The 10,441-nt window shown below is 49.7% G+C and overlaps 4 protein-coding genes across 4 annotated transcripts; 2 read left to right on the plus strand and 2 right to left on the minus strand.

Moving 5' to 3' along the window:
• Nucleotides 1-2,614: 2,614 nt before the first annotated feature.
• Nucleotides 2,615-3,242, plus strand: POX_g09290 (uncharacterized protein; the record flags this gene model as incomplete). Its single annotated transcript, XM_050118047.1, has 3 exons — nucleotides 2,615-2,729; nucleotides 2,795-2,842; nucleotides 2,920-3,242. 3 exons carry the CDS (start codon nucleotides 2,615-2,617, stop codon nucleotides 3,240-3,242), a joined length of 486 nt encoding a protein of 161 aa, XP_049966191.1.
• A 706-nt stretch (nucleotides 3,243-3,948) lies between these two features.
• POX_g09291 (Flavohemoprotein) lies at nucleotides 3,949-5,211 on the minus strand (the record flags this gene model as incomplete). Its single annotated transcript, XM_050118048.1, has 1 exon — nucleotides 3,949-5,211. The coding sequence occupies one exon, from the start codon at nucleotides 5,209-5,211 to the stop codon at nucleotides 3,949-3,951; it is 1,263 nt and encodes a 420-aa protein (XP_049966192.1).
• A 1,233-nt stretch (nucleotides 5,212-6,444) lies between these two features.
• Nucleotides 6,445-6,747, minus strand: POX_g09292 (uncharacterized protein; the record flags this gene model as incomplete). The annotated part of the gene is made up of 1 exon (XM_050118049.1): nucleotides 6,445-6,747. One exon carries the CDS (start codon nucleotides 6,745-6,747, stop codon nucleotides 6,445-6,447), a length of 303 nt encoding a protein of 100 aa, XP_049966193.1.
• Nucleotides 6,748-7,709: 962 nt separating this feature from the next.
• POX_g09293 (Aquaporin-1) lies at nucleotides 7,710-8,837 on the plus strand (the record flags this gene model as incomplete). Its single annotated transcript, XM_050118050.1, has 3 exons — nucleotides 7,710-8,048; nucleotides 8,106-8,406; nucleotides 8,470-8,837. The coding sequence occupies 3 exons, from the start codon at nucleotides 7,710-7,712 to the stop codon at nucleotides 8,835-8,837; spliced, it is 1,008 nt and encodes a 335-aa protein (XP_049966194.1).
• Between the last annotated feature and the right edge of the window lie 1,604 nt (nucleotides 8,838-10,441).

Here is a 10,441-nt window from a genome sequence, read left to right on the forward strand (position 1 = left end):
ATGTGGATATGGCCTTGACGAACTGAACGTTAAGCTTCTACCGTACTAGGTACATGTATATACCTCGCTATTGCGCGGTCGGGAAATCACCCAAACAAAACATCGGGAATGACAATAATGAATGATGATGAACCAATGATCTCTCCGGTAACTGAAAATGGACTTATCCTCTCATGATTGCTTATCCTGCGTCGCCCTCGAGGCGTTTCCGTGAGGATCCAGACATGTCACCAGCTGGGCACATGTGCGTTTCTTAATGAAAAGCACGTGTGCGGTACTCTTTCGAAGATTCCGTCTGCCTAACCCGAACAACAGTACTTTTACTTTTACAGCCCATTCCCACTCCTGCGATCTTTCTAGAATTACATCAATATCGCACACATCACAAAAGACACCCACGACTTCATCTTTCCTGAGGTTCTCCCATTCCCTCAGTGGCAATTGAACCATCTAACTTAACCGACCTGAGACATCTCGCGCACTTCCCGTCCCCATGCCATCACCGGGCATCCCCCAGAACCACATACATCACTGGAAGAGGTCAAAAAAAAAGCAAGCCCAACAGAGCTATTCCCAATTCTATTTAACCGAGGCGCGTGAGGTGGCATCGGAAATCCATCGGCACGAAACTCTAAATTTGATTCGACGTAGTATGTACGGCCCGTGTATTCCTCGATGTGATCATTCACGCTGCAGAAATCGAGATCGTGGAGGAAGAGGGGCCCTTTCGCTGTGAGCTGCTGAACCCCTCGAGAGCCGGACGAGTATCCTTGATCGACCAGATGGGGAATTCATCCTCAACCTGAGAAATTTCTGGATCTATCTCCACGTGTATCCACAGTGTTGGCACCCACTCACTACAGCACAGTTCCATTGAGTATTCTCATGGGCGTTGGATTGTGCCTTTCAATAAATGTTTGTATCGTAGGTTGCCCGTGGCGCCGGTCAACCCATGACGTCATTCCTCTGCCGGGGACCCTGGGTCCCGTCGGGACGCGTTCCATACATCATGAACAACTTATGGTACTTGCTTCCCGCGGTGCATAATTATTGCATCGTATAGGTAGCATGCACCAAAAATAGAAGGTGGAAGGTAAAAAGGGTCCAATTAGTTCGGTGCATGGGCGGGCTTTTCCATTCTCCCCCGTCGTTGGGTGATTCGGAGCGATTATGAGTGCAGAGAAATCATGTCGATTTTCGCTAGGTTCTTTTGGCGGTACCGAAAATGACAGTCCACTTCTTTCCGAGCCCAGTTGATCTCTCTCCCCCTCCCCTGCTCTAACAGCCGGTCTGATTTTTGAATGATCTGGGAAGCCTTTTCGTTGGATATACTAAGATCAACAGTACATATCTCCATCCTAGTATGCCCGGGGGGGGGGGGGGGAGGTCCCGTCAGCCCTGCCGTCAGGGAATAGCACATTAATCAGCATACGGAGGGGATCCGAAGGAGTGGATTGATACAAGAATAGTCGTTCTCCTGATTCACTTGCCAAAAACCATAACTTGGTTGATCTTCAAGCCCCACCAAGCTATGTTGTTGTTCGGGAGGGGAAGTAGTAAATCACTGCGCAGGAGGGTACCTCTATCGCTTGCCGAGTCGCCGAGATCGACAGTGGCTGTTGCCTGTACCAAGGTGGCGCCCCTTCTCTCCCGTTGCAACCCAACTTGCCCAGAGTCTGGGAGGGTTGAAGATCGACAGACTGAAATGACCCGAAGTGGAGCCGAGGACGGAAGTTGGGGAACTTTTTCTTTCTTTCTTTCTGTGGGATGAATCAGGAAAGAGGATGAGGGTGAGCATGAAATATGATTTCTATCCAACAGACTTGTGAAATACCTGGCTTCGATTGGGCAATGGGAGAGCTTTGTGAAATAGGTCTCTTCATGGTTCTACCTCATGGTGGAGGGGCCCCAGTGTTAGAGGCTCACTGTATGCAGACGGAAAGGATGGGAACGAGTGCAGCCAGCGGTGGCTCGATTTGCTTCATTTTGTCTCGGCATTTTAGTGTACTCCACGTATCGTTTGTAATGTACCAGGATGTGCTGTTCATCTCGTCGATCTACGATAGTGCCTTTTTGAGTGTTTATCCCTCCCCCAATCAATCATTTACTTCGAGAATAGTCAAGATCTCCTTTCCAGTCGTGTACTCTCACCGCTACTGTGCCTCAGGGTATCTAATCATGGAGCAAGCCTGACGAGAAACAATTCATATTGATGAAAGTGTGGAAAAAAAAGTAAGACATGTCCGAGTCGTGCCCCAGGGGTCCCCCCCCAATCGGAACCGCCCATTCTTACCCCATAAACGTAACTCTCGAGATGAAATGATTCAACTTTTCGAAAAACCCACGCGATCGTCATTGCTCACACCCGACTACAGGTTAAGCATGTCTTAGTTGCCGGGTGGCGCAGCGCCGACCCAACAAATGGACAAATGTGAAGGGTGTACTGCGTAGGATCGCTGCACACCTCACAGCTATAAAGCCGAGGCTTGGGGCACCATCTGGTTCATCTTTTGTTTTTTCTATATCATCACATTCTCACAATCAAACAAACATCTCAAATTATCTCCATCCTCTTTCTCCCAACAATTTTACTTCTTTTTCTACAAATCTCAAAATGAAGTTCTCTCTCGCTGCCGTTGCTGGTTTCGCCAGCGCCGCTCTCGCTGCCAGCCTCCCCGAGGCTTTCACTCTTGTCGCCGATGGCGGTGAAACCGTCGTCACTGATGGCCGTACGTCCTCCATTTAATGATGAAAAGGAAAAATAAAAAATACTAATCCAAAATCCCGTCTACAGAGAACCTCTTCGTCGGCAGCGACGCCAACGCCAACGAAGTTCTCGTCCGTAAGTTTTCCCCTTTTCCCTTTCACTCCCCCCCTCAAAATACCCACCCAACTAACATGACCTCTCTCTCTCCCCAGTCCGCGGCAACGCCGAGAACACCATGTTGTCCTTCACTTCCAAGAACTCCACCCCAACCGGCTTCCAGAACCTCTGGGTTGTCGAGAACGACGTCCTCCCCGTTGGTCTGACCCTGCCCCACTCCGCTGCCTACCCCGAGGGAGCCAGTGAGACTGGATTCGGCGTCAACGACGACGGCCTGCTCACCCACAACGGCGAGGCTTACTTTGCCGTCGACGGATACGCCAGCGGTGACAAGCCTCTCAAGGTTTACTGGTATGGTCGTCACAGCTCGACCTACAAGGGTCTGAGCCTTACCGTCAAGGAGTGCAAGGACTGCTAAATGCGGTTTCGAGCTGAAAAGGGGTTGAATGATGCATAATTTGATGGGGGTTGTGTCCATCTGAAGGTGGGAGCTGTGCTTTACACCGTGTATATAAATAGCTTATCTATTGTGTTGTGATCATCCGTCCCTACACGTAGTGATAGGAATCCCTCTTCCCCCCCCCCCCCCCCCCCCCCCCCTCCGTCTTTTTGAGATTGTGAAGTGATTAGTTATTATTCTGGTATATGGTTTTTTTCTGTATGACGGTTTCAACCACGAGTCAGTAATTCATTATTATCTACGAGGACGTTATGAATCTCCGCAGTTGATATTGATATCTGTTTGAGTATACCTACGGCGGAGTTGTTCTACGAGTTTATACCTGAAAGTCATGTTTTCGAATAACAGAACCATGTGCCAGGGCGTCGTGGACATCATCCTCTAAATTTTGGCTTTAGGCAGCACGCTGGTGACATCTGACATGGTAAGCACCACACTGTCTGAAAAACAACCATGGTCATTAAAAAAAATGACCAGTCAGATCTATTAGTCTTCGTTGTGATGTATCGAGTAACGACATTTGACAGTGCCGGAATGAAAATGCCAGAATAAGTAGAGGAGATTGTATCACCCAAACGCCAGAAACATGAACTTGTTATTTCACCAAACAAAAAAGCCACCCATCAGTGCTAAAACCGCTTGCGGAATCAACAACCGACATTGCTCAAGCCACACCACCCGTGCCGAAGAGCTCCATCTTGATGCGATCTGAACTGACTCCCTTCTCTATCAATGCGGCCTGCACGCCAGTCATGAAGGAGTCTGGGCCGCACACGTAATACTCCGTAGAAGGAATATCCGTGAACAAAGCCTTCTCCGCATCCAGTTTATTCAAGTCGACCCGGCCCCTGTAGTCATAATCCACACCTTCCTTTTCGGTCTCGTCCGGGTGGCTGGTGAAAAGGGTGACCTGGAATTCGGGATGTTTCTGCTTCAGCGCAGTGAGCTGGTCTCGGAACGCACGAACGGCAGAAGAGCGAGCGCCATGGATGAAATGCAATTTTCGTTCCGCGGAGGCGGGCTTGGACATCAACGTGTTTAGGATGGAGGTCATGGGGGTCAGGCCAACGCCGGCAGAGATGAGGACTATCGGGGCAGACGGCTCTGCGGCTGTGGCGGACAAGAAGAAATCTCCACAGGGATGAGAAACCTCAACGATGTCTCCCTTGTTGTATCGGTCGTGCAAAAGATTCGACACGTAGCCCGGGTGGGAGGCCGCTGCGGTTCCAGTCGCGGGGAGCCCCTTCTCCTTTTTGACGCTGATGCGGTAGTATTCTTGGTTGGGCTTGTCGCTGAGCGAGTACTGACGAGGCTGTAAGCAATGCAGTTCCGGGACGTTGATTCGCAGTGACAGATATTGTCCAGGCTGAAAGGACGGCAAAGGCTTGCCGTCGACGGGTGCAAGGTAGAATGAGGTGATCTCTTCCGACTCTTGAACTTTGTCGACAATCTTGAACTCGCGCCAGGTCGTCCAGCCATTGCTCTGGTCGTAAATTTGCCTCTCGCGGCCGATCATGATGTCGGCGAGCTGCCAGTAGGCAACTGCCCATGCATCCTTGATTTCAGGAGAGAAGGCATCGCCGAGCACCTCGCCCATTGCCTCTAGAAGAAACTTGCCGACAATCTGATATTGTTCCGGCTGGATGCAGAGTGAAGCGTGCTTGTTGCAGATGAGTTCCACGGCGGGACCTAGGGCGCTCAATTTGTCGATATTTGCTGCGTAAGCAAAGAGCGCACCAGCCAAGGAACGGGGCTGGTGTCCATTTCGCTGGTTAGGTATGTTGAAGACATTGTTCAGCTCCGGGTGGGCCTGGAGCATGTTCTCGTAGAACACTTTCGTAATAGTGTTACCGTGTGCGACCAACACAGGCACGGTGGCCTTGATGACCTCGATTTGCTCGGGATTTAAAGTGGCGACAGAACCCATGATGATTGAAGATCACGTAGAAATTGTCGCTCAGTGTGGGTTGACTTCGCAAAGAAGGAAAGAAGCTGTGGCGTTGACTTGCTTATTTGCAGGAGACGGTTAAGTATAGATTGAAGAAAAAGTGCTCTCTCTCCGACAGGTGGGCAACACTCGTCTATTTATTTACGTTGTGCACGAGGTTACTGGCGGGCTCTCGTGGAGCCATATCCTCTTTTTCGTTCCAACAAGCAGAGTTTAGACCGCGATCGCCCCATCCTCGTGTCCGACAATCATCCAGAAACTTGTGGAAGCGAGCATTAGGGTTCAGGTACAGGGGCCGCGAAAAGCGGTCATTGTCGGTATGGTCAGGCACGGTTTGTTCCGAGGCGACTCAACATCTCCGCGGAGGGTTGAAACCGAGAAGCGTGTTGCAGTTTGACGGTTTCGACGGTGGTTTATGGTTCGATGGCTTGCTCATCCGGACGGGAGATTTCTCGGCGCCGGGTCACTCGTCACATGATCTGATGACCGACGGGTATTGCGGCTTCTCGGAAGCCATGAATCACACCAAGAAGAATGGTCTGCATCACAGAATCATGTTCAAAGGGCATGCAAAAGATCACTTCAGACCGTGAAATCTACTCCAATGGTTTGTCACGATGTTCCTGACCTAGATATTCCCATAGGTACGATGTCACCCTCATCAGATTCGCCTCAGGGCCACCTCCGATTGATGGGGCACATTTGAGTTTGTGCAGCTGCCGTCTGCTCGGTGTTTGTGAACCGCCAAAATTTGCAGTCGGCAAACACTGGACATTGGAGCTCTAGACAGGAACTAACCATCTTCAAGGAAGGAGAATCCACGAAACCAATAACCATTTGATGCACATTTGCATTTCTCATCGTCCATCAGCATGTGAAAAGCCCAAATCCACAATTCGGGCTTGAAGTAGTGTGGCTTAGTGGCCCTCACTCGACATCATCTCTGATGGCAGCCTTGGTCTTCAGGCCATCAATGTGTCATCGACAGAAACCCTCCAGAGCAACCCATTCCCGAAGGAGATTAGTTTCCGTGCTTGTCAGTTCTGACGTGGACCCGTCATGGCCGGGTGCAGGTTGCCGAGCCTTCACTGGCTCACTGCAAACTTTTGACTGTCTTTGCAGTGCCAGTCATCCCTAACTGGCCGTCGCCATTTTTGGCGGAGATCGCGATGACAGATGAGGAAGAATAGATTTGGCTTAGATCAGGCTTGTCTATGAGGGTGTTTCTTTTTCTCGGGCGGGAGCACTGCCTAGAACGAGATGGATATTGTTCAAAACCCAAGCAGGACGCCTAGGGCTCAAGAAGTCGCGCAGAGGAAATGCGATCCGTACAAACCCAAAGGAAACGCCCATATTCTGAGTCAATCGCTCAGCTAGTGATGTTTCGGGGTATTGCTCCGGTTGATCCTGGTCAGCCGAGGTGTTGATTGAGAAGCGCCTACTCAGCAGCTTCACCCAAAACATCCGTGTCAAGTGATGTGCAAATCGAACAGGACGTTCAAGAGAGCATATCATGAGAAGGTTTGCGTAGGTCTGTCATCGATAGGGAATATGAATTGCGTGGGCACCTCGCTACATGGTCGATCGAGTTCTCAAGCCTGCCCAGAAGATCCGATTCCAGTCTGTACTACCGAGGCTGACGCATGGCTCTAAGATTAGCTAAATTCCTTTGAGCCCAAAAATGATTCTGCTGAATGGTGTTTGTATTCGCGGCGTATTGCTGTATCTCTCAGCTCACGAACTCGAAAGTGCTATAATTGTTACATTTCATGTGGATTCAAGTTGTCCTCAATGACATGTCGACTCGAAGCTGTAAGTTTGACGAGAGAGGAGAACTTTATGAATTCCACCAATCGATGCGAAAGACATCCAAGATGTTTCACTTGTCGTCGTTCGGCGAATTGTCCCCAATGTGGTCAATGATCGGGAGTACCACGAAACGATTCGTGGTTAGGGTCCAGACTCACCGTTGGTTCTACATAATCGAGCTGGCCCACCAATCTCCGCCTCGAAGATAGTTCCCGAGGACATGGCACCTCTCTTGGTGTTGACCTCACTACTATTCTTTTTTTGCTTTCTTATGCTTACAACTCACTTGGAAATTAATATCGGCGTGTCCTAGTAGTGAGCTGCCTACCATTTCACTCGTCAGCTCGAAGCAGCATGATCTCCGATCTTCATCCAGATGGAGATCCTCGATTAGCTCCACATCTCGTGCAATCTATGTCTTGGAATCGCCCTTTCTGAACGATCCAAGACTGGAGGCGAATGAGTAGTGACGTCTATCTCTGTAAGATGCCTCCCGAGGTGGCTCTGGGGAAGGACCGGAGTTGTGACTATAAAGGGCTCATTTCAGGCTGACTTTGGGATCCAGGAAGTCGCGCAAGATCATTCCGAGAAGATCGTTCATATAGATACTGTTACGCGATCTTGACGCGGGCCATTGAGCTACAAACTTCGACCACTTCATCTCCAATATGGTTAATTTCTACAAGCGATATGCCTCTGATGCATCTACCATAGGAGCACCCAGTCATGGGAGTCATGGGGGTAGCCGGCGCACACAGCTGCCCATGCTGGCGATCCCTGACCGAAACCGGTTCAATCTTCTTTGCATGCTTGGAGAGTTTATCGGAACATTTCTATTTCTTTTCTTTTCCTTTGCGGGTACCCAGATCTCCAACACTCCCGCGCCTGCTCCGGGATCAGATCCAAACACCTCCAACTTGCTCTTTGCCTCGCTCTCGTTCGGGTTTGCCTTGACAGTGAACGTGTGGGCTTTCTTCCGTGTGACCGGTGGCCTGTTTAACCCTGCAGTATGTGACGTGACTTGAGCTGTGGGTGTGGAATATCGTATGCTGACTGGTCGTTAGGTGACCCTCGCTCTTTGCCTCGTGGGTGGTCTACCGATAACACGAGGATTGATGGTCATCCCTGCGCAGCTGCTCGGTGGTATCGCCGCTGCTGGGGTTGTCAGTGCTCTCTTTCCTGGCCCTCTTACCGTCGCGACACGTCTGGGTGGTGGTGCCTCTATCTCGCAAGGCTTGTTCATTGAAATGTTCTTGACCGCACAGCTTGTGTTTGTCATTGCGATGCTGGCAGTTGTCAAGCACAAGTCGACATACCTGGCCCCTATTGGCATTGGTCTGACCTTCTTTGTCTGCGAAATGGTTGGTAGGTAGACCCCGCTGGATTCCTCTTTGCCACTGCCTTCTAATCCAACTTGGCTTCTGTTAGGTATCTACTACACCGGTGGCTCTCTGAACCCTGCCCGGTCCCTCGGACCCGACGTGATCAATCGTAGCTTCCCTGGATACCACTGGATTTATTGGGTTGGACCGTTATTGGGCTCCCTGCTCGCTTCAGGGTTCTTCGCTTTGCTCAAGATGGTCCGCTTTGAGAACATCAACCCTGGCCAGGACTTCAATGAGTGGGAGAAAATGGCCCACGCAGATCTCACCAATTGGAACCCGAACAGGTCCATGAGTGATCCGATCCACAACGGGCATGAGTTCTACGGCCCTGGAGGTCAAGGTCAGAATGGTGAGACAAACATCCAGGCTCCCGGGGCGGCTGCTGCTCCTCCATCAGATAATCACGTCTAAAGGCACGTGAATTATCCGCCTGGTCTGCGGTGCCCTCGCATTTGAGAGTTGGAATGCCGTGGGCCCGCCCAGGGAATCGCAGTGTCTCACCTGTTGATTTCCAGAACTGTCAAGCATGAGACACAACGACAAATCTCCCCATTCACAAATTAGCCGGTGGTATCATTCTTGCATAGTACACCTCAGGAGAGTCGTGATTAAATTTGCCAGAAATGGCTTGTTTCGCTTCTTCCCTTATTTTGTTGGAGCGCAATCATGTACACAGTGGGTCTGTGATCTCGCAGTCATTTTTCTCACACTCTCTGACTGGAGTGATAAAAATTCAATAGCAATTACGTCCATTTTTCTTTCCACATTTGCACTTTGGGCACTCGATTCACCCCGAGGGTTCTTAGCCTCTAACAAGCGCGGGGAACTCAATCTATTGCAGTAACCGAGATCAACTCCATCTCTAATATGGGATTTGCTCAGATGGTCGTCGTATTTGTCCCGTAACACTTTTGCGGTACTAGCTCTTGGCCAGAGCGTCACAAGTACCTAAAATTCCACGGATACAATCCAACTCCGCTATTACGGGGGATTCAGTATGCGATTCTCTCTTGCAGGGATTTATTTCCGAAGAGAAAAAAAATACCCAAGTATTTTTTTCACGCCATAAGGACATGCAATTTTACATGCACGTCACGACACGTCTACTCGAGGAAATTTCCATCCACGAATCATATTGTATCCTTCACTACGATTGGATATACCCGCACTGATCCAGCAAAGAATGGTCAAATCATGAGCGGAAGCGACGCGATTTGACATGTGTCAGATGGACCCGCCATAGATCGCCATTTTTTTGCTTGAATTCAGAGTTGGTGCCACGGCACCTGGATAAAACAGTAGAAAAACAGAACAAAGGCTGGGATGATTAAAGTTTAGTCGTTGACGTGTGATTTTGAATGCGGCGAGTACCCACTCTTTTTTTTTTCTTATCGAGACGAGAAATGGACGGAAGGGGGAGGTCGCGCAATAGGGGTGAATAGGGGTGGCCAATTTTTCCTTCAGGGTTGCACAGGGATTCGAGCAGTAAAAGAAATTTCTTGGATAAGGTGTTCAAGTGCAATGATCATCGATTATCTTCACATAGTTCACATATTATCATTTATACAGTAGTATCTGATGTGGCGGTACTGCAGGTCCGGTAGCGATGGTGACACAGCATGCGGGCGAAAACCTTATCGTATCGCGGGCCGATTATCGAGATGCGGGATGGCGGGTTCCCTCTCAGCGCGAGAATGCGAGATTTTAAAAACTTTATCAGGTAATATTAATTAACTGAGAAGCTACGACTACAAACTCTATAGGCACACTACTGCTCACGGGGAGACCGAATTTCAGACCTTTTCCAGGCCCTCCAGCCCTCCATTTTGTCGGGAAAAAGTTTCCACCTTGGTCTATTGGTGCTTTGCGGAGATTGCAGATCCTGTCTCTATATCTGATTGATTCTGTCACGGCGTCATGACGAGCAAACTACAACTGGAGACTACTTAAGGGGTTGAATTTTTATTCCATTCAGTCCTGTACTTAGCATTGAGCTCGTAGAAGTCTTGATAGCC

Source organism: Penicillium oxalicum, chromosome VII, assembly GCF_001723175.1.
Source record: "Penicillium oxalicum strain HP7-1 chromosome VII, whole genome shotgun sequence".
Classification (NCBI taxonomy): Eukaryota; Fungi; Ascomycota; class Eurotiomycetes; order Eurotiales; family Aspergillaceae; genus Penicillium; species Penicillium oxalicum.